The sequence below is a fragment of the Lemur catta genome, chromosome 2 (assembly GCF_020740605.2).
Source record: "Lemur catta isolate mLemCat1 chromosome 2, mLemCat1.pri, whole genome shotgun sequence".
NCBI lineage: Eukaryota > Metazoa > Chordata > Mammalia > Primates > Lemuridae > Lemur > Lemur catta.
Genome location: NC_059129.1, coordinates 22,533,919 through 22,555,814, shown reverse-complemented (window position 1 = coordinate 22,555,814; position 21,896 = coordinate 22,533,919). Strand labels below are relative to the sequence as shown.

At 50.7% G+C, this 21,896-nt stretch overlaps 1 protein-coding gene across 1 annotated transcript in view; it reads left to right on the top strand.

Annotated features, from left to right (window-relative positions):
- TNRC18 (trinucleotide repeat containing 18) overlaps window positions 1-21,896 on the top strand; it is an 85,373-nt gene that overhangs the window by 45,321 nt on the left and 18,156 nt on the right. The window contains 5 exon segments of the mRNA XM_045541252.1: window positions 155-515; window positions 3,767-4,042; window positions 8,660-8,908; window positions 20,547-20,869; window positions 20,871-20,963. Of these exon segments, the coding sequence (XP_045397208.1) occupies window positions 155-515; window positions 3,767-4,042; window positions 8,660-8,908; window positions 20,547-20,869; window positions 20,871-20,963 (1,302 nt within the window).

Genomic DNA, 21,896 nt, shown 5'->3' with positions numbered 1-21,896 from the left:
GTATAAGCATTGAGGCTAAGAGGAGGTAAGCAACTTGCTAGAAGTCACGGAGGTAGGGATAAGGACGAGCCCAGGCTCGTCAGAACACGTGCAATGAAACCCACTATCCTGTTTTGCCAGATGTCTTAACCTGTGACCCAACTTCCCTCTCCAGCTAAAGATTAAGAAGAAGAAGATGGCCAGCGACCAGGAGCAGTTGGCAAGCAAGCTAGACAAGGCCCTCTCCCTCACAAAGCAGGACAAGTTGAAATCGCCCTTCAAGTTTTCGGACAGTTCTGGGGGGAAATCGAAAACTAGTGGGGGCTGCGGCAGGTACTTGACTCCTTATGACAGCCTGCTGGGCAAGGACAGGAAGGCGCTGGCCAAAGGCCTCGGCCTGTCTCTGAAATCCTCCAGAGAAGGTAAACACAAAAGGGCCGTCAAAGCCAGGAAGATGGAGGTGGGGTTCAAGGCCAGAGGCCAGCCCAAGTCGGCCCATTCTCCGTTCACCTCGGAAGTGAGCAGCTACTCCTACAGTAAGTAGCGGACGCCGCGCCCCGCCTCTCGCCCACAGCTTCTCTCCTTTTCTCCCCGTTTCGCTCTTTTACTCTCCTCTTCCTCCTTTTCTGGGGGGGCGCACCAAGGCATCTTTCGGCTTTGCGAAGCCTCCCGGAAATGAAGCCGCCTAAAACGGAAGTGCCTGTGATTGGCGGGTGTGGTGGCGGGTAGGCACCTGTGATTGGTGGGCGCCTGTGATTGGTGGGTGGGAGAGGATGTTCGCCTGCCTTCTTGTGCCCGCCTCCCCGCCTGGTGGAAGCTGTCTGTCTGCGGGGAGGTTTTACGCGCCATAGAGTTTGCGGTTCCTCGGCCTGGAGAGGTCTTGGTGGAGCGTGCGACTGCTTTTGAGAGTCCTAGAGCTGATCAGTCGGCCCTGCCCGCAGGAGGCTCGCAGTCCTCTGCTGACGTAGTTAAGCGAGCGGCGTTTACGGAACGCGTCCAGTGCCGGGCTCCTCGCCGAGGGCGTCACAGGCCTTACTTCACTGTCTGTGGCGGCCCTATGAACCTCTCTTTCGTTGCTGAGGTTGCTGAGGCTGGAGAGATTGTGCGCTTGGGTGGAGAGAATGGAGTCGGGGGTCAAACCCGGTTCTGCCTGCGCCCCTGCTCCGTAGAACTTTTTGCCACAATCTGCCGTGTCCAGGGTGGTGGCCATTGGCAGTGTGTGGCTGTTGAGCCCTTGAAATGGAGCAGCCAGTGGGACTGGGGGACGGAGTTGTATGTCACTGAACTAGAGTCTGCCGTGTCGGCTGCCCTCGTGGTTTTCCTGGTCAAGGCGCCTCTCCGTAGCCTCTGTGCCTAGCCTGCTGCCTGGCGGGCAGTAGGTGCCCACTCGGTTTTTGTGGACCGAGCGCCGCATGCCCAAGGCAGACTGGTACTAATCATGTGGCTGCAGCAGGGAGGCCTGGAGGGGCTTCTTGAGTCCTGGCCAGTATTGGTGCCAGTGGTGTGTGTTCTGGGAGTCCCCTGGGGTGGAGGGTTTTTGCCTTTGCTGATACCTGGTTCTGTATGTCCAGGGGTTTTGATTGGCTCTGGCTGGTTTGGGAGGGAAGGCGGAGTTTGGATGTGAAGTGGAGAAAGTGGACACGTTCCGTGTTACAATAAAGTGTGTTTTTTTAAGGAAAGAAGATAGAAAGTGTTTATGGACTTCGAGTTAAAAATATCACCACTTACCTTATGGGGCTGTTGGGAGCCTTAAGTGAGCTCATATGGGCAAAGAGCTGACGGTGGCGCCTGGCCCAGGATTAAGGTGCCTTTTTTGGGGTGTGTGGTTTTTTTTTTTTGCCTCTGGCTACTGGGTCACCAGGACTGATGCTCGAATGGTCTTGAGGCAAGCAGCTGTGCCTTGTGTGCTGAGGACGTGTGAGATTGCCGTAGCTTCTGTGCCCCTCGGATTGGGATGGGCGTGATCAGAACAGCGCTGACCAGATTCCTGGCCAGCATGTGGGCACAAGTGGAGAGAAACGGTATCAGTGGAAGGGGAGGGCTTTCCTTTGCTCTTTCCATCTCTGCTCATTTTGCAATAGTGAAGAGGCAAAGAGGATTGCTGCTCTTTTGATCTGCCAAGGGTGAGGAGTCTGAGTGTGGCATGGCTGGTTGCTGGAAGAATGCCCCACTCCCCTACTTGCAGGTGGGTGTGGATGTAGTGGAGCTAGAGCTCAGAGATTAGCTTAGCCCCTGAGGTCTTTGGGGTGCTCCGAGCTGATGAGTCCACTGCAGCTGGGGTGTGTGTGCTCTTGCGTGTGTGAGGGCATGTTCAAATTGCCAGTCTGACTCTGTTACGCCTTTGTCTAAAAACTCTACCGTTGGAGGGAGAGAAGTAGGCTAATGTTGCAATGAGAAAGTCAGTGGGCCTGTCTCCTCCTGGAGACTGGCTGTGATATGCACCTGGCTCTGTAGAGAGAGCACATTTATTTATTTTTTATAATTTGCTTTTCTGCAATTCTAGGTCATGAGAGTGCAGGGTCACAAAGAGGTGGGGCTGTCTTCCAGCAGAGAGATGCTGTGCTGGATGGGGTTGAAGCGAGAGGGACGCCCTCTTGCTTTTTCGCTTTGGGTTGTAGGGGGTGGTGGCATACCCCATGGGCTCTTTTGGGAAGCCAAGTTTGTTGTCACCTACTGGCATCTCCAGCCTGGGATGTGGCTTTGGGAGGGACGAGCTGGCATACAAAAGAGGGATAACTGGCTAGCGGGCTGGCATGGGGCTGGCAGCTTGGTGGGACTTGACCTTGTTCTGCCCTGGAGTTGCCAGACCATCGAAATTGTGCTCTTTGCTGGAGTGGAAAGTGCAGATGTTGGTGGAAGCAGTCAGAGGACCCCCGCCCCCCCCCCAGTGCACCCGCCGACCCCCGCCATGTGTGTAGCGCCTTTTGGACTTGGAGGTGGCAGGCGCTGCCACAGCTATAGGTCGCTGTGTTGGTTAATGTTGCTCCTGTTTGAAGTGGATTTTAGCAAATCAGGGGATTAAGTCTGCGGCTGTGGAGCTCTTTCTTCCCATCTTGCACAACAGCCCAATACGAAAAACAGGTTAAAATGGTGTATGTTTGGGGTGGGTTTAGAAGGAGCCAGAGCTGTGCCACTTAACAGGCTCCCCTCCCCAAAGCGGGTCCGTCCTGTCCCAGGAGGGTTTGAAATCCCTTGTCCTCAATTGCGTAGTCAGACGGAGGCTTGTGGGCAGCCAGCAGTGGCATGCAGGTGAACGACTCTGACCTGCGGAGGGCAGGGCAGTCCCTGCTTTTAACGTCATTTGTCAGTCTCTTTGGTGTCAATGCCCTCAGCACCGCTGTTCTGAGCTGAGTGGGGAGTTGGGAGGAGATGTGCGCCATTGGCTCTCGTAAGCCCTCCCCCCAGGTCGGGTCCCTCCCCAGTAGTCATCCCTGGGCCAGGTGCAGTCCCAGGGACAGGGGAACTGCCGTGGCAGTGACCACCATGACCAGGAGAGAGTTCTTCCTGAGAAGGGGCCTCCTCCCTCCCGTGGTGCTGGGAAAGGCTGAGTGACTGGTGGTGGCACTCGGAAGGCGAGCTGTGCAGCACTCAAGGCCTGCGGGTGCGAGGCCGGAGGTCCGGCCTGGGAGGGGAGCTCGTGGCGTTGAGTGCAGCTCTGGACCTCTCTGTTCTGGCATTTTCCAGTGTGTTCTCAGAACCACTAAAGACAGTAGAATGAAGTCACCAGCCCCTCCCTCCTCCCCGGTGCTCTGTGACTTATCTGTATTAAAAACTACTCTGACTGCAGATACGGACTCAGAGGAAGATGAAGAGTTCCTGAAGGACGAGTGGTCTGCCCAAGGCCCCTCCGGCTCCAAGCTGACGTCCTCCATCCTGTGTGGCGTGGTGGCAAAGAGCAGCAAGGCGGCCGGCGGCCCCAAGCTGACCAAGAGGGGCCTGGTGGCCCCCCGGACTCTGAAACCCAAGCCGGCCGCCAGCAGGAAGCAGCCGTTTTGTTTGCTGCTCCGAGAGGCCGAGGCCCGTTCCTCCTTCAGCGACTCTTCGGAGGACTCATTTGACCAAGGTTACTAGCTCCAAACACAAAATACCCTCCGTGTCTTCTAGCGAGCGTGCGTGAGTGAGAGCGAGTGCGAGGGGAGAGCGAGCGCACGGGAGAGATGGCCGTGCGGGGGCCGTCCACCCCGATGGCCGCAGGAAGGGCAGCCATCTGGGTTCTTGGCAGCGTAGCCTGCTGTATCAGCCCGATTATTTTTATTTTTGGTTTTTTTTTTGTACTGTATCATTGTGATAACATCCTTGGCTAGCTCTTTTTGAGCTTTTATATGGACTGGTTTTTAGTCTTCACCTTCCTCCAACTCTCCTTCCTCTCTGCCCTCCCCGCGCCCTGAGCGCCTGCCCGCCCTCTGCCCACCTAGACCCTGGGCTTGGGTTGGGTTCTCTTTTGGCACGGGCCCGGCAGAGGCTTCCTGAGGGACATTTTGTAAATGGAATTCTGTTGTGTGGGCGTGTGACTTGATGTTTGTACCTCGATTTTGGTAATACCAAGCTTTATTAAACATATCGAGTTCATTTTTAACTAAACCCGTGTGCCTTGTCTCTCTTGCTGTGTCCTTATTAGACATTAGGTTGACGCTCCCTCCATTTTGTTCCTCCTCCCCGCCCCCCTTTCCCCACCACCCAGAAGGAGTAGAGACGGGTAACGCCGCCTGCCGCTTGCTGCTATTATCCAAATATCCCTGGTAGCTGTGGGCATTCATTCCATTTTCAGGTTTAAAGTCAACTGCTTTCACCTCCGGCACCATCTTTTTTTTTTAGTTGCTTGTTTGTCTTTTATTTTCTTAAAGCTCTGTTGTTATTCACCAGTGCTTACAAAATAATTGTTTATAAACACTTGTCTTCTAACACGTATTTCTGTTTTGAAGGGCCCGTAGGCAGAGCAAGGTCAAGACCTCTTGACATCCCTGGTTTTCTTAAATTTCAAAGTGTTGGCTTCACTGCCAAGTTGAGGGACAAGGCACAGTGCTTCAGAGATTGCGCTGGCCTGGTCCTAGGCCTGGTCTGGCCTCAGCTTGGCCAGGGGCCTTCAGCCACCTGACATAAAAAGAGAGTCAGACCCCAGGACCTCTGAGAACATTCTGGCTCTGACTGCTCCAATGGCGGAGTTGTACTTCTGGAGTTAGAAATGTCTGAGCCCTTCGGGCCCTTCAATCAGAAATGTGCCAAGAAGGGGAAGCAAGTGAATCCTTGAGAGCCTTTCTCAGCCCTGGTTTTAGGATTTGCTTCAGGCAGACTCCCTCTAGGGGCCAGGCCTTGGGGATCCCCAGGGCCCCGGATAGCAACACCCGGATGACAGCTGCTCCCTGAGGAAGGCCCAGGGGTGTCATGGCGCACCTGGACATGACCTGGCTTGGGCCCCGGGGACCAGAACACTGCTCCCGTTTCCCAGCCTTGCTCTCGAATTCCTGGTCTGCCGTCTCCCCTCCCAGACTTCCCCTCCAAATTGGCAGAGATGGATTTTGGGTGACCAGGAGATGGCACAGCAGGGAGCCCACTGCCCTTCCGGGCTCGCGTCCTCCCTGGCTGCTGCCCATCTGAGCAAACGCAACCTGGGCCGAGAAGAAAGGCCACTAACCGGCCAGCCAGCCTTGTTTCCCGAGGCCTCCCTGCCCCGGCCTCCCGTGAACGAGCTGGTTGGTTTACCTTCCCTCTCCCTCCCTGACTTCCTCCCTCCCCCAGCCAGGCTTGCACTCCCATGCCCCCTACCCCACGCACCCACAAAGCCAGGGTCCCGCTTGCAAGTTTTTGGGTTCTTGCCCCAGCTCAGCCCCTGCAGAGAGGCAGGCAGCCCCCCAGACCCCACAGGAAGGGCCCATCTGCCCAGAGCGTGCTCAGGCTGGATGCCGCGGTGCCAGCGGCCAGAGCCTGGATAGCGGAGGGGGTGGGGGGGGCACTCAGGCCCCTCGGCTTGTCCCCTCCCACATCCAGACCACTGATCATGTCTCGAAAGGGATATTTGGGTAATAGGGCCTTACTGACCCCTGGTACTAAAACACGTAATTGGCTTGGCTTTTCTAGTGTGTCTGCTTTCTCCTCCCAGCAGCCTGACCATACCTTCACCCTTGACCCCTACCCATGATGCTTTGAATGTCTGTTTCGGTCTCTTGCATTTGCTCTCACGCTGCACTCTGGACGCAAAGCGAAGGCTGGGAGTAGGGCAGACGGCGCAGCGGGTCACTGAGCTTGGGTCCGAGCCTGGCTCGTTGCTCCGTAGGTAGGCAAAACCCTTTTCTTTCTGTCCTCTGTACACCTCCCCTCCTCGGGGTTTGCCCCCACCGGGTCTGGCAGCAGCAGATCGCTTTGACATTTATTGGGTTTTGGAAAACAAACCAAGTCGTAACAGCCAACCCCATATCCTGAGCCAAGATTTTTTTTTTAAATAAAACAAAGTTTTTCTGCATTTGCTTGGGGTTCTTTGTTGGGACTTTTTCTGCCCCACCCTTGGCAAGCTCTGTCACCTCAGGTGTGGACAACTCCAGAAAGGCTTTCTGCATCCCTGCCCCTGTGGACCCTGGCCCAGGCACACCAGCCTCCGCGGGAGCAGCTGGTGTGGCCTTGTCAGGCACACGGGGAGGCGGAGGGTCTTCTGTTCCAAGGTGCTGGGGTCGGCCTGTGGCTGGCTTTCTGGGCTCTGATGTGGACATTGTAGGCATCCAGAACCCCAGCCGGCCCTGGCCTCCCCTGCCAGGCCCTGCTGGGTGAGAGTCCTGGAGTTCTGGAGTCTCCGCACCTGAGCAGCCAGGGCAGGGTATCTTTAGAAGGGAAAATTCCTGGCCACACGTCCAACCCCTGTCCCCACCCCAGCCAGCCCCCCGCCCGCCATCCTGCTCAGATTGGCCGACCCCAGGGAGGCCCGATGTGGGGGACCCAGGCGCTGTCGAAAGTCTGCCTACACTTAGCCTGCTTTGCCGCTGTGGCCCACTGGGGCGGAGACAGAACCATGTGATGTCCGCAATGTGAATGACCGCAAGTGTGCACTGCCTGCTGCCCCTGCCGCCCTGCTGGCCTCTCCAGCCTGCTCCATCCATCGCTCTGGGGGCCAGTCTCCCGGCTTCTCACCCTCTTAACCTCCTCTCTCTCTCTCTGGCTCCTCCCTCCCTCCAGCCCTGTGCAGACTCCTCCAGCCATCTCTGTCACTGCCTCCTGCTCTGAGGGCTCCCTCTGATAAATGGGTAGACAGACCCTCTGCCTGCATTGGCACTCCTGGGGCTGCCACTTTGGCCACTAGTTGCACTTAAGCAAGTGGGTGGCTTGGGGCATCAGCAGGAGAACGTGGAGTTGGCCTTCTGTCTTCCCTGTCCACTTCCCAGAGCCCAGGCTGTCCCTGCCCTTGAGAGAGCATGGCACTCCCACTGCTTCTTGCTAGAGTGGCCATCCAGCCTGGCCTAGGCCATGCCCTTGGCCCTGGCATCTCAGGGAGGTTAGCGGTCAGCCCTCTGATGCTGCTCGCCTGCCTGTCCCCATCAGAGGTCAGCCAGCAAGTATGTGCCTCAGACCCTCAGACAGTCTCTCCTTTGGTGGGAGTTTGGTTCATGGACAGGGAGTGTCATTGTCCTCTGCTTGATGCCCATCCTGCCTTTGTCCCTAGAGCCCAAGCTGGGTCATGGAGTACGGGCCCTCAGGCCGGCAGGGCCAGTCGCTGGGGAGAAGCTTGTCTTTATTCACCAACTAGAGAGACAGGCCGGGACGTTTAGCTGGCCAGCCCGCTCTGGGTTCGAGTCCTGCCCTGCCGCCTGAGTGCCTGGCTCTGTAGAGCCTCATTCGGCCTGGGGCAAAGTGGCCTGACCCACCTGCCCCTTCTGGGCTCCCTGCCAGTCACGAGGAGCAGCCAGCTGCAGGTTCCTTTCTGCAGGTCACAGAGGGTGGCCCTGTTTCTGTTTGATCCTCTTCAAGCCCGCAGATGGCTTTTTCCTACATACCTGTGATTTTCTTTGGACCCTCCTTTTAGCTGGGCCAGTGGGCTGGGAGGGTTGCCCCTACTGCAGATGAGAAACTGGGCTCAGAGAGGGCCAGGGACTCGCCCCAGGCTTCCCAGCATGGGGGTGTTGCTGGGAGTCAACTTTGGGGTCCAGAGTCCTACTCGGGGCTTGAACTGTGGGAGTCCCCCAGGCCCCAGAAAGAGACCAAACTCCACCTTCTCCTGCCGCCAGTCCCCAGGCCTCAGGCTGGCGAAACTGCCACTGGCGCCTGTGTCCAAAGCCCAGCCGAGCCCCCGAGGGCCCTGCCACCCCCCTCCGCCTCCTCCCTCCTCCTCCTCTCCTGCCTCCTCCTTGGCCTCCATGTCGTCTGTCGGGGCGTGTGTGTGTGAGACCGTGGAGAGAGTTGTCTCCAGTCTGTGTCCGTGTGTCTGGCCCCTGCCCACAGCACAGGTGCATGTTGGTGCCCACCTTACAGAAGCCCACCCTGGTACCCAGAGCCAGGATGCCCACGTCTTGGGCTCCGTTGATGGGGGCGTTGGGCCATTGGGGGCACTTGTGGGCTGGTTCTGGATCCACCCCCAGCGGCCCCATGGTGAGGACGGAGGGGCTAGGCTGGAGCCCGGTGGCCGCTCCGGGCTAGGGGCGGTGGGGGCGGCACGCGCCGAGGCCAGGGCTCTGACTCGCCCCTGTTTTCTGCACGCCAGATGAGAGCTCCGAGGAGGACGAGGAGGAGGAGCTCGAGGAGGAGGAGGACGAGGCCGGTGGCAGTGGCTCCAGGCTGGGCACCCGGGAGCGGGCCCTGTCGCCGGGCCTGGAGGAGAGCGGGCTGGGCCTGCTGGCCCGCTTTGCAGCCAGCGCGCTCCCCAGCCCTGCAGCAGGGCCTTCCCTGTCGGTGGTGCAGCTGGAAGCCAAGCAGAAGGCCCGGAAGAAAGAGGAGCGGCAGAGCCTGCTGGGTGAGTGCAGGGAGGCCGGTGCCAGCACCCCAACCCACAGGCGGGGAAACTGAGGCTTAGAGATGGGTAGGCACGGAGCTGGGGTTTGGCAGGGCCTGGCCTGAGCAGAAGGTACTGGCAATGTGGGCCCCCACCTGCTGCTTCCAAGGAGGGTCTCTGTGGCCACACAAACAACAGCCACCTTCACTGTCATCCCAAGTGTGGGAGCACTCAGGGCCTGTGTGAGCCCAAGGCAGGCCCCTGACCCAGACAGGGGGGCCAGGGGGCCACTCCAGGTTGGCAAAACCTGGCTGGTCTGTGAGAGAAACAGGTGCAGGGAGAAGGAACAGACTGAGCAGAGGTTAAGAGAAAGCTTGTCCCGTCAGGAGCATCAGAGGGGGTACAGTCAGTGAGACGGGGTAGGGGCAGGTGTGCAGGGCCTGGGGGAGTCCAGGGTGGGGTTGGCAGGCGCTGTGCTCCCTCATAGTTGATCCTCACAGTGGCTCTCTTACACCAGGCATGTCCTCCCCACTGCCCAGATGGGAAACTGAGGCAGCAGACACTAACCTTCAGGCAGGAGGAGGTGCCTACTCCAGCCCTGCTTCCTTCCTGTCCCTGCATCTCTGATCACATCCTTGCATCAGGGCCCTGGCTTCTTGAGACCCTTTCCTGGGCCTGCCCCGTCCTCACCAGGCCAAGCGTCCTCACATGGACGTAGCCCGTCAGCTGCTGGGATTGGTATTTGAGGTGGAGATGGTCAGGCACGTGTCCAGGCCATGAGCTCCCCTGGCCTCAGCAAGGCAGGGTCTCTGCTGACCCCCTGGCGTCCTTTTCTGAACCACAGGGGTGTACGTGAGGCCTTCCTGGCAGGGGCTGGTGCAGGATAACGGGCATTGGGCATCATGCACTCTGCAGGCTCAGGGACCAGAGCCCCAGCCCCAGCCTCCACCATGTCCAGGAGCCCCATTTCCAGCACCCACACCGGGCTCCAGGCCCTGGCTCTGCCTTCCCCCCCCGCCCTCTCATTCCCTCTCACCCTCATGTCCTGCCATTGTTCCCTGGGCTTTTGGCCTGCCTCCCCTAGACAGCAGCACCAGCCTCCCTACAATGCCACCTCTTCACACAGAAGCAGCTGGGGGGCTTTTTTTCAAAGTACAAACTTAACCAAGATGCCTCTCTGCTCAGAAAGTCTACGTGCCTCCCCATTGCCCACTGGTCAGCACCTCCTCTCTGACCCTCCGCCGTCGGACTTGCTGCGTGGACAGCGCTGTCCTGTCCACAGCCCCTACCTGCACCAACTGTCCTGGGGCCTTCAGGCTTTTGCACTTATTCATACAATTTCTACAGCTCCAAATATCCATTTCATCCAACATGTTGGTGTATGGTTCAAATTACTCACTTCATAGACTTTTAACGTCTGAAGGGTCTGTAGTGATGCTTCCTTTCTCGTTGCCAATACAGATCGTTAGTTTCTCCTCTCTCTCTTTCTTGATCAGTCTGGCCAGAAGCTATCAGTTTTGTCGATTTCTGCGCTTTGTTATTTCCTTCATTCTGTTTACTTTGGGGAAGCAGGCGTACCTCAGAGATAGTTTTGGTTTGGTTTCATACTGCTACAATAAATCAAGTAGCACGATAAAAGGAGTCATGCAAATTTTTTGGTTTCCCAGTGCATATGAAAGTTTCATTTACACTATATTATAGTCTGTTAAGTGTGCAATAACACTGACTAAGAAACAGCGTGTGTACTGGGAGCCCCATTTCTGACTTCCACACTGGGCTCTGGCCCTGCCTTCCCCCTCCTTCCTCTCACCCCCATGCCATGCCATTTGTTGCTCTTACTGCTAAAAGATACTAAGGATCATCTGCACCTTCACTGAGTTGTCACTTTTTGCTGGTGGAGGGTCTTGCCTTGAGTGTGATGGCTGATCAGCGTGGTGACTACTGAAGGTTGAGGTGGCAATTTCTTAACATAGGACGACAGTAAAGTTTGCTGCATTGAATGACTCTTCTTTTCACAAAAATTTCTCTGTAGCATGCAATGCTGTTTGATAGCCTTTTACCCAGAGTAGAACTTCTTTGAAAATTAGAGTCAATCCTCTCAAACCCTGCCACTGTTTATTCACTAAGTTTATGTAATATTTTAAGTCCTTTGCTGTCATTTTGACAATGTTCATAGCTAGGAATAGTTTCCATCCCAAGAAACCACTTTCTTTGCTCATCCATAAGAAGCAACAGATTGCAGCAATTCAGTCCCATCTTCAGGTTCTACTGATTCTAGCTCTCTTGCTGTTTCTACCACATCTGCAGTTACTTCCTCCACTGAAGTCTTGAACCCTTCAAAGTCATCCATGAAGGTTGGAATTGACTTCTTCCAATCTCCTGATAATGCTGATATTCTGACCTTCTCCCATGAATCATGAATGTTCTCAGTGGCATCTAGAGTGATAAGTCCTTTCCAGAGGTTTTCAATTGACTTTCCCCAGATCCATCAGAGAAATCACTACCTATGGCAGCTATAGCCTTATGAAATGTATTTCTTAAATAATAAGACTTGAAAGTCAAAATTCCTCCTTGATCCATGGGCTGCAGGGTAGATGTTGTGTTAGCAGGCATGAAAACAACATTAATCTCCTGGTACATCTCCATCAGAGCTCTTGGGTGACCGTGTACATTGTCAATGAGCAGTAATGTTTTGAAAGGAGCCTTTTTTTCCAAGCAGTAGGTCTCAACAGGGGGCTTAAAATATTCTGTAAATAAATGTGCTGTCATCCTGGCTTTGTTCCATTTATAGAGCACAGGTGGAGTGGACTTAGCATAATTCTTAAGGGCCCTAAGATTTTTGGCATAGTAAATGAGCACTGGCTTCAGCTTAAAGTCACCATCTGCATTAGACCTTAACAAGAGATGGGAGTGTCCTCTGAAGCCCTGAAGCCAGGCATTAATTTCTCCTCTCTAGATGGCATCTTCTTCCAATAGAAGGCTGTTTTGTCTGCGTTAAAAATCTGTTGTTTAGTTTGGCTGCTTTATCAATGACCTTAGCTAGATCTGGATAACTTGCTGCAGCTTCTCCATCAGCACTTGCTGCTTCACCTTGCACTTTTATGCTATGGAGACGGCGTCTTTCCTTAAACTTCATGAACCAACCTCGCTTCCAACTTTTCTTCTGCAGCTTCCTCACCTCTCTCAGCCTTTACAGAATTGAAGACAGTTAGGGCCTTGCTCTGGATTAGGATTTGGCTTAAGGGAATGTTGTGGCTGGTTTGATTTTCTAATCAGACCACGGAAACTTTCTCCCTATCAGCAGTAAGGCTGTTTCCCTTTCTTACCGTGTGTTCACTAGAGGAGAACTTTTCATTTCCTTCAAGAACTTTCCCTTTGCATTCACAACTTGGCTAACTGTTTGGTGCAAGAGGCCCAGCTTTTGGCCTATCTTGGCTTTTGACCTGCCTTTCTCACTAGCTTAATCATTTCTGGCTTTTGACTTACAGTGAAAAACACACAACTGCTCCTTTCACTTGAACACTGAGAGGCCACTTGTAGGGTTATTAATTGGCCTAATTTCAATATTGTTTGTCTCAGGGAATAGGGAGGCCCAAAAAGAGAGAGGTGGGGAATGGCAGGTACACGGAGCAGTCAGAACACACAACATTTATTAAGTGGTAACCCCAAAACAGTTATAAGAATAACATCAAGGATCACAGACCACACATCACCGTAACAGAGATGATAATAGTGCAAAAGTTTGAAATATTGTGAGAAAAAACTGTGACATAGAGATGAGACACAAAATGAGCACATGCTGTTGAAAAAATGGCACTGAGAGACGTGCTTGAGGCAGAGTTGCCACAAACCTTCAATTTGTGGGGGGCAAAAGCAGTATCTGTGAAACACAATAAAATGAGATGTGCCTGTAATTTGCAACCACTTCCCATTTCTTCAGGTGGAAGCTTAGGTCATTGATTTGGGACCTTTTTCTTTTCTGACAAAGACATTTAGAAATATAAACCTTTCTCTAAACATGGCTTTAGTTGCATCTCATTAATTTTGATATGTTATCATATTTTCCTTATTATTGAGTTCACAACATTTTCTAATTTCTCCTGTGATTTCTACTTTGACCCAATGATTATATAGATATTTCTAAATATTTGGGGAAATTGCCTGGCTATCTTATTGTTACTTCTAATTTAATTCCATCTTGGTCAGAGAATGTACTCTATTAATTTCAATCTTTGACAATTTTTAAAAGTTGAGGATATGTGGTCTTTCCTAGCAAATGTACTGAGTATATATTCTGATGTCATTAGGTATAGTAGTCTATAAATGTCAGTCAAGTCAGTGTGACTGATAGTGTTCAGATCTATATCTTTGCTGGGTCCTTTTTTTTTTTGTTCTCATTTTACCAGTTGCTTAGAGATACGTGCTAAAATCTCCAACTGTGATTGTGGAATTCTCTATTTTCCCTTTTAATCTTGTCAATTTTTGCTTCATGTATTTGAAGCTCTGTTATTGGGTGCATATAAATTTATGATTATTATGTTTTCCTCTTGAACTGGCCCTTTTTTATTATGAAGTTTTCCTTACTATCTCTATATATTTTGTTTTGAAATCCATTTATCTGATATTAGTCACTGCAGCTTTCTTAGGCTTACTGTTTACATCTTTTTCCATCCATTTATTCTCAGTTTATCTTTGTCTTCATATTTAAATTGAGTCTCTTGTAGACAGCACATATGTAGTTGAGTCTTTTTTTGTCCTTTCTGTAATCTCTGATTTTTCATTGGAGTGTTTAATCTATTAATACTTAACATATTTATTGATATGGTTGGGTTTGAGTCTACCCTTTGATTTTTTCTTTTCCTTTTCTTTTTTTTTTGAAGAGCAGAGACTTGCTCTGTTGCCTGGGCTAGAGTGCAGTGGTGTCATCAATCACAGCTCCCTGCAATCTCAAACTCCTGGGCTCAAGTGATCCTTCTGCCTCAGCCTCCCAAGTAGCTGGGACTATAGGTGCACACCACCATGCCCAGCTTATTTTTTAATTTTTGTAGAGATTGGGTTGCTGTGTTGCTCACACTGGTCTCAAACTCCTGGCCTCAAATGATCCTCCCACCTTGGCCTCCCAAAGTGCTAGGATTACAGGCATGAGCCACTATGCCTGGCCTTTGGTTTTTCTTTTTAAAATAATAGTTATGGTGAGACATAATTCACATACCGTAAAATTCACCCTTCAAAATGTAAAATTCAGTGGGTTTTTTTGTATTCATAGAGTTGTGCACCCATCACCACTATCTAACTTCATGTCATTGTCATTATCCCAAAAGGAAACCTCATACTTATTTGTAGTCACTCCCCAGACTCCCACCAAACTCCAGCCCTAGGCAACCACTACTTTCTCTTTTTATGGATTTACCTATTCTTGATGCTCCATATGAATGAAATCATATAATATGTGGCCTTTTGTGTCTGGCTTCTTTCACTTAGCATAATGGTTTCAAGGTTCATTCATGGTGTAATATGTGTCAGTGCTTCATTCATTTTCATGGGTGAATAATATTCTGTTTTATGGCTATATCACATTTTGTTTATTCATGTATTATTTGATGGGTTGTTCCTACTTTTAGGATTTTATGGATAATGCTGAACACATATTTGTGTACAGATTTTTGTGTGGACATTGATTTTCAGTTCTCCTGGGTGTCCACTTAGCAGTGGAACTTCTAGGTCTTTTGATAACTTTCTTTATATTTAACTTTTCAAGTAATCACCAAATTGTTTTTCTAAAGTGGCTGCACCATTTTATATTCCCACAAGCAGTGGATGAGGGTTCCAATTTGTCCACATCCTCACCAACACTTGTTATTATCTGTTCGTTTTTATGATATCCATCTTTGTGGCTGTGAAGTGGTATTTCATTGTGGTCTCGATTTGCAATTTTCTGATAAATATGTTGAACATCTTTTCACAGGCTTAGTGACCATTTGCAGGTCTTCTTTGGAGAAATGTCTTATGTGAATACTTTACTCATTTTTAATTTGGGTTGTCTTTTTATTGTTGAGTAAGAGTTCTTTATTCTGACTACAGTCTCTTATCAAACATACGATTTGTGATTATTTTCTCCCATTCTGTGAGTTGACTGTTCACTTTCTTGATAGTGTTGTTTGAAACAAAAGTTTTACATGTTGATGAAGTCTAATTTATGTTTCTTCTCTTGTCACGTGTGCTTCTGGTGTCATCTGTAAGAAAGTATTGCGCCTAATCCAAGGTCACAAAGATTTACTCCTGTTTTCTTCTAAGAGTTTTATAGTTTTGGCTCTTTTATGTAGGTCTGCGATCCATTTTTCGTTACTTTTTGAGTATGTGTGACCTAGGAGTCTTTTGCCTGTGGATAGCGAGTTGCTCCAGTGTCGTGTGTTGAAAAATCTATTCTTTCTTCATTGAATAGTCTCAGCGCCCTTGTTGAATATCAATTGAACATAGATGTAAGGGGTTACTTCTGACTCTCAGTTCTATTCCATTGATCTCTATGTCTGTTTTTAACCCAGTACTACACTGTCTTGATTATTGTGGCTGTGTGTAAACTTTGAAATTAGGAAGTGTGATTCTTCCATCTTTTATTTTATTATTTTATTTTTTATTTTATCTTATTTTTTGAGACAGAGTCTCTCTCTGTTGCCCAAGCTGGAGTACAGTTGCATCATCATAGCTCACAGCAACCTCAAACTCCTGGGCTCAAGCAATCCTCCCCACTTCAGCCTCCCACAGTGCCAGGATTACAGGCGTGAGCTACCATGCCCAGCCAGGCTTCCATCTTTGTTCTTTATTTTGCAAGTTGTCTTAGAGCTTCTGAGTCCCTTTTATTTCCATATGAGTTTTAGGAGCAGCTTATCAATTTCTGCAAAAAAAAAAAAAAAAAAAAAAGCCAGCTGGGATCCTGATAGTGATTATGTTGAATTGGTAGATCAGTTTGGGGAGTATTGACATCTTAACAATACAAACTTTTTGATTCAAGAACACGGGGTGTCTTTCCATTTATTTAATTTCTTTCAATAATATTTTGTAGTTTTCAGTGTACAAGTTGTATGTTTCTTTTATGAAATTTATTCATATTTATCCTTTTTGATGCTTTTGTAAGTGGCATTATTTTCTTTTCATTTTTGGAGTGTTCATTGCTAGTATATAGAAATACAATTGATTTATGTATATTGATCTTGTATCCTGCAACCTTGCTGGACTCATTTATTAGTTCTAATAGTTTTTATTAGATTCCATAGGATTTTCTAAATATGACATCATGTCATCTGCAAACAGAAATAGTTTTACATTTTCCTTTATAATGTGTAAGTCTCATTTCTTTTTCTTGCCTAATTAACCTGGCTAGAACCTCCAGTAGAAAACTGAATGGAAGTAGTGAGAATAGACATCTGGCTTGCTTCTTATTTTAGGGAGAAAACATTCAGCCTTACACCATTAAGTATCATGTTAGCTGTGGGTTTTTCATAGATGTCCTTGGTCAGGTTGAGGAAGTTCTCTTCTGTTTCCAGGTTGTTGAGTAATAGAAATGGTGTGTTACATTGATTAATTTTTTGGTATGCTGAACCAACCTTGCATTCCTGGGATGAATCTCACTTGGTCATGGTGTATAATATTTTTTTATTTGTTGCTGTAGATTATGTTCACATATGTTTATTTCTTTCAGATAAATTGACCTTTTTATCATTTTAGGACATCCTTGTTTTTAGTAACAACTTTTGACTTAAAAAGTCTTTTGTTTGATACTAGTACAGCTACTGTAGTTTTCTTTTCGTTACTGTTTGCATGGTATATATTTTTCATCTTTTGACTTGCAATTCATTTGCGTCTTACCCTTTTTTTTTTTTTTTGTCTAATTTTTGTTTCTCTGTTTCTCCTTTGCTGTCCTTTTTTGGGTTATTTGAATATGGGTAAGAATTCCATTTTAATTTTCCTGTTTGCTTTCTCAGTATGGTTTTGGCATTTTACAATTAAAAACAGAGATAACATATATTCTTAACTTTTCACAGTCCATATATAGTTAATAATGTGCTACTTCACATACAATACAGAAGCCTTGTAACCTTATAGGTCCATATCACACCTCTATCTTTTATATTATATGTTATATGTATTAATAATACATCTTCACCTAGTGTCAACCACTAAAGACAGTGTTATAAATTTAGTTTTAAACATTTATGTGGTTTATAAAGAAATTAAGAGGAAATTTATTTATTTATTTATTTATTTTTTGGAGACAGAGTCTTGCTCTGTGACCCCAGCTAGAGTGCCGTGGTATCATCACAGCTCACTGCAACCTTATACTCCTGGGCTCAAGCGATCCTCTTGCCTCAGCCTCCCGAGTAGCTGGGACTACAGGTGTGCACCACCACACCTGGCTAATTTTTCTATTTTTCGTAGCGATGGGGTCTTGCTCTTGCTCAGGCTGGTCTTGAACTCCTGAGCTCAAGCAATCCTCCTTCCTCAGCTGCCTAGAGTGCTAGGATTACAGGCATGAGCCACCATGCCCAACCCATGAGGAAAAATTTTTTTAAAAATCATCTTTTTGCATTTATTTTGATATTTACTATTTCTGTTGCTTTTCATCCTTTTCTGAGGATTTGAGTTTTCAAGTTATTTCAGCCTGAAGTTTATTTAGCATTTTTGTATTGTACATCTGCTGATGATGAATTCTCTTAGTGTTCTTTCATCTGAAAACGTTCACCTTCATTCTTGATTGATATTTTCACTGGATTTAGAATTTGGGGTTGACAGTGTTTCCTTTCAGCACTTTAAAGATGTCCTACTCTCTTCTGGCCTCTGTTTTTGATGACAAGTTAGCCCATTAATCAAATTGTCCTGTACTTGATGGGTCAAGTTTTTCCTGCTGCTCTGCTCCTGAGGGTTTGTCTTTATTTTTGCTCTCATTTGGCTGTGATATGCTTAGAATGGACGTCCCTGTGTTTGTCCTGCTTGGTGTTCACCTAACATCTTGTATCTGCAATTTTCTGTTTGTCATCAAAGTTGGGGAAATTTTAGCTATTGAAGAAATAAACTTAAAGAAACCTTCAAGTATTTTTTTCCTACTCTATTCTCTCTTTTCCTTTCCTGCTGGATATACATGTGACCATTTTTATCATCTGACAGTTCTCTGAGGCTATGCTGGGTTTTTTCCAAACTCAATTTACTTTTCTCTTACTCATATCCATTCAGCTCATAAGTCTTTTCATTGATTTTTTTTTTTTATTTCTGAAATTGTACTTCTCAGTTCTAGAATTTCTATTTGGTTCTTTTTCAGTTGTGTCTGTTTCTTTGTTGGACCGTCCCATTTCTCTGGGGAAATTTCTATGCATTGAAAACAAGTTTTGTTTTACTTCTTTGAGAATAGTTCTCATATCCCCTTCAGAATCCTGGGCTGTTAGTCGCAACATCTGCTTCATCTCAGGGTCACGTTCAGTTGGCTTTTTTTTCTCTCCAGAATGTCATGCATTTTCTTGGTTCTTCATTTGTCGAGTAATTTTGCATTGTGTGCTGGACGTTGTGGGGGTGAGATTGTGCAGAGTGAGGATGCTTTTATTTTTCTCCAGTAAATATTATTTCCTTCCCTTCAGCGAGTATTTCCTTGGCAGGCCTTGAATTCCAATTTCTTTCTTTCTTTTTTTTTTTTCCTGAGACAGAGTCTCACTCTGTTGCCTGGGCTAGAGTGCTGTGGCGTCAGCCTAGCTCACAGCAACCTCAAACTCCTGGGCTCAAGCAAACCTCCTGCCTCAGCCTCCCGAGTAGCTGGGACTACAGGCATGCACCACCATGCCTGGCTAACTTTTTTTCCATATATATTTTTAGTTGTCCAGATAATTTCTTTGTATTTTTAGTAGAGGCGAGGTCTTGCTCTTGCTCAGGCTGGTCTCGAACTCCTGAGCTCAAACAATCCGCCCGCCTCGGCCTCCCAGAGTGCTAGGATTACAGGCGTGAGCCGAATTCCAATTTCTGTTTCTTGCATGGCAGCTCTGGTCTCTGTTCAGATCCTCTCTTGCTGTCACCTGGGAGGCTGTGAGTCTGTCCTGTGTGGGTGGTCCGTGGGTCCTCTAGAGATGGGAGTAGACAGAGTTTGGGATCCCTCTTTGGCTCCCTTTCTCTCCTTTTCTATGTTGTCATTTTCTAGCTGTCTCTTTCCTGGTTCTGAGGTCAGGAGGACTCTATTTCTTTTCCATGCAGGCCCCACCCTCCCTACTCTGTGTGCCAAGAAGACTGTGTCTAGTGCCAGGGCAGAGGGTACAGGGATGACATCTGACCCTGTTACTCCACTCCTACCTTCCAAGTGTGCCTTTTCTCTGTCCACTGCTCTATCCACCCTCCATCCCTGCCCCACATGCGGTGTGCCTGCACTGGGTTACATACGTCCAGTGCTCTAGTGGTCTGCAAGGGGTGTCTCGTTCCCTCATACCCAGAGGCAGTGCTCTCAAGCCTGTGCTTTAGGGTCGGTCTGGCCCTCATCAGCCATGAAAGCCCCTCATTGCTTCCCTGTGCAGTGGGAAGCAACTTCTGTTAACCGAAGATTAACTAACCTTTGCCAAGGACTGCTTCCCACCGGGTGGTACCTGCCTGTCCCTGTTGCTGTGGTTGCATTTGCTGGGACAGTGGGGCCTGGCCTCCCATGGCTGCCAGGGGGTCAGTAGGCTTGGGGTTGGGCCCTGGCTTTTCGACTTGTGTATGGGGGGATCCAGGGCAGGCCACTGGCCCTCTCTGGGGTTGTCAACCCAAGGGGCTGTTGCAGACATCACCTCCCTGGGTCTGGCTGGAGGAGGAAGGTCCTCCTCACAGCCAGTGGGATGAATACACCTCGAAACCCCTGTCCCAGGGAGAAGTGCTGTCAACTGCTTACCTACACGCTTTTCCCGGGCACCCGCGGTGAGCCAGGGCTTGAGCTGCAGGATTTTGGAGGCTCCAGAACTCAGGGATTCACCTCCTGGGGCCTGGTAGGCCGAGACCTGGACTCCAAGGGAAATGGCTGAGTGTGAGATTGCTTGTGATGGCAGAGGTGTGGCAGAAAGGACTGCCCCCCGGGGCAAGTGGGTCAGTGCTTTTCCAAGTGGGGGTGGGGTGGGGGTGTGCTGGGCTCTGGGCAGAGGAGACAGCAGAAGAGAAAGCCTGGAGGTCAGGAAGGTGGGGGCACTCGGCTAGGGGCTGTGACCCAGGGCACCCAGGGCGTGGGCCCGGGGCGAGAGCAGGGCTGGGGGCTCTGGTGCGCCCCGCGGTCTACACAGGGGAGTGGGCCTGGCGGATGCCAGCTGCAGGACGGGGGCAGAGAGGCCGGGTAGGGGATTTCCTGCGGGCTTTCCCACGCCACTGCTGCAGCCCTGCGGGCGTGGGGCCCGCCGCTCCCCTGCCGGGGCCCCAGGTTTCCACGGTCACACGGGAGCACACGCTCCTGCGCCCCCGGTCTTCACCTTCCCAGACTGCGGCTCTTGGCTGAGGGGTCCGGGCAGCCGAGGAGGGGCCGGGGGTGGGCCGTGGTGAGTCCTTCTCCTTCTCCGGCCTCAGTTTCTTTGCCCTGGGGAGGAGCGACGGGTCTGTGGTGGCTGGGGGGCGGGTGGCAGGGGCCCTGGAAAGCCTGTCCGCGAGCCCCCTCCTCATCCCCCGCGTCCAGGCACGGAGTTCGAGTACACGGACTCGGAGAGCGAGGTCAAGGTGCGCAAGCGGTCGCCGGCGGGGCTGCTGCGGCCCAAGAAGGCCCTGGGGGAGCCGGGCCCGCCCGCGCCCGCGCCCGCCGCTCGGGGCCCCGCCAGCCCCGACAAGGCCAAGCTGGCGGCGGAGAAGGGGCGCAAGGCCCGGAAGCTGCGGGGAGCCAAGGAGCCCGGTTTCGAGGCGGGGCCCGAGGCCAGCGACGACGACTTGTGGACGCGGCGCCGCAGCGAGCGCATCTTCCTGCACGACGCCTCGGCCGCCGCGCCCGCACCCGCCCGCGCCGCGCCCCGCGCCCGCGCCCCGGACCCGCGCCAAGGGCGGCCCCCTGAGCCCGCGCAAGGACGCCGGCCGCGCCAGGGACAGGAAGGACCCCAGGAAGGTAAGGCGCCCCCCAGCAGGGCTGTGGGCGCAGGGAGGTCCGGGGACACACCCCTCGCAGCCCTGACTCGGCCCCTGGCCCGCCTGGAGACCCACCGGGGGCCGCCACCCCTACCTTACCGCGGTCCTTAACCTCCCACCTCTGTCTCAGAGTGACTCTGTAAAGTGGGAATGAAACACCCGGGGCCCCAAAGGAAAACAGTGATACTGAAGCGCGGCTCTCACAATGTTGAGACGCCCCCTTTGCGGTAGGGTACAGGTGCTCCTTTGGGGACACACTTGGTTAGCGAGGCTGTCCAGCAATGGGTCTGGCAGCACCCTGCTTTCCCAGTGCTCAGCACAAAGGACGCTCTGAGGTCTCTGCAGTAACTGCCGTGTGCTGTGACACTCTCTGTGGTTTCTGTTGGTGGCAGGGTCCCCGGCACTGCTGGTTCTGTTGTGGTTTGTGGCCTCCACTCTCACCTGAAGGAAAACCTCATTTCTCTAGAGGTTAAAATGTGAAAATAGAGGTGGGATTTTTCCCCCACCCCTGTTCACATAGTCCCTGAAATCTCTCTGTGGACACCCCGGCTTGAGGAAACTTGCCTTTCAAGACCTGATATGAGGCCTGTTACCCTTTTGCACTGGCCCCTGGGAAGCTCATGGCCAGTTGTTCCCGCTCTCCCCACACCCGTAGCTGTTGTATTCAAACTTCGCCAGTTTTCTACAGTGTCTGACTCAGGTCTCTCTGCCCTGTGTCCCTGGTACAGGATGAACCCTCAAATAACAGTGACATTCTAGAGAAAATCACAAACAGGGGTGAGACTTGCATTGATTTCCCGATGACAGGTGGTAGTGAGGGAGGGGCGGTGTGTGCATCCTCCACAGGAACCTTGCGCTGTGCTCACCTCTTCCAAGGCTAAAGCCACCTCAGGCCTTACAGGGCCTTGAAGAG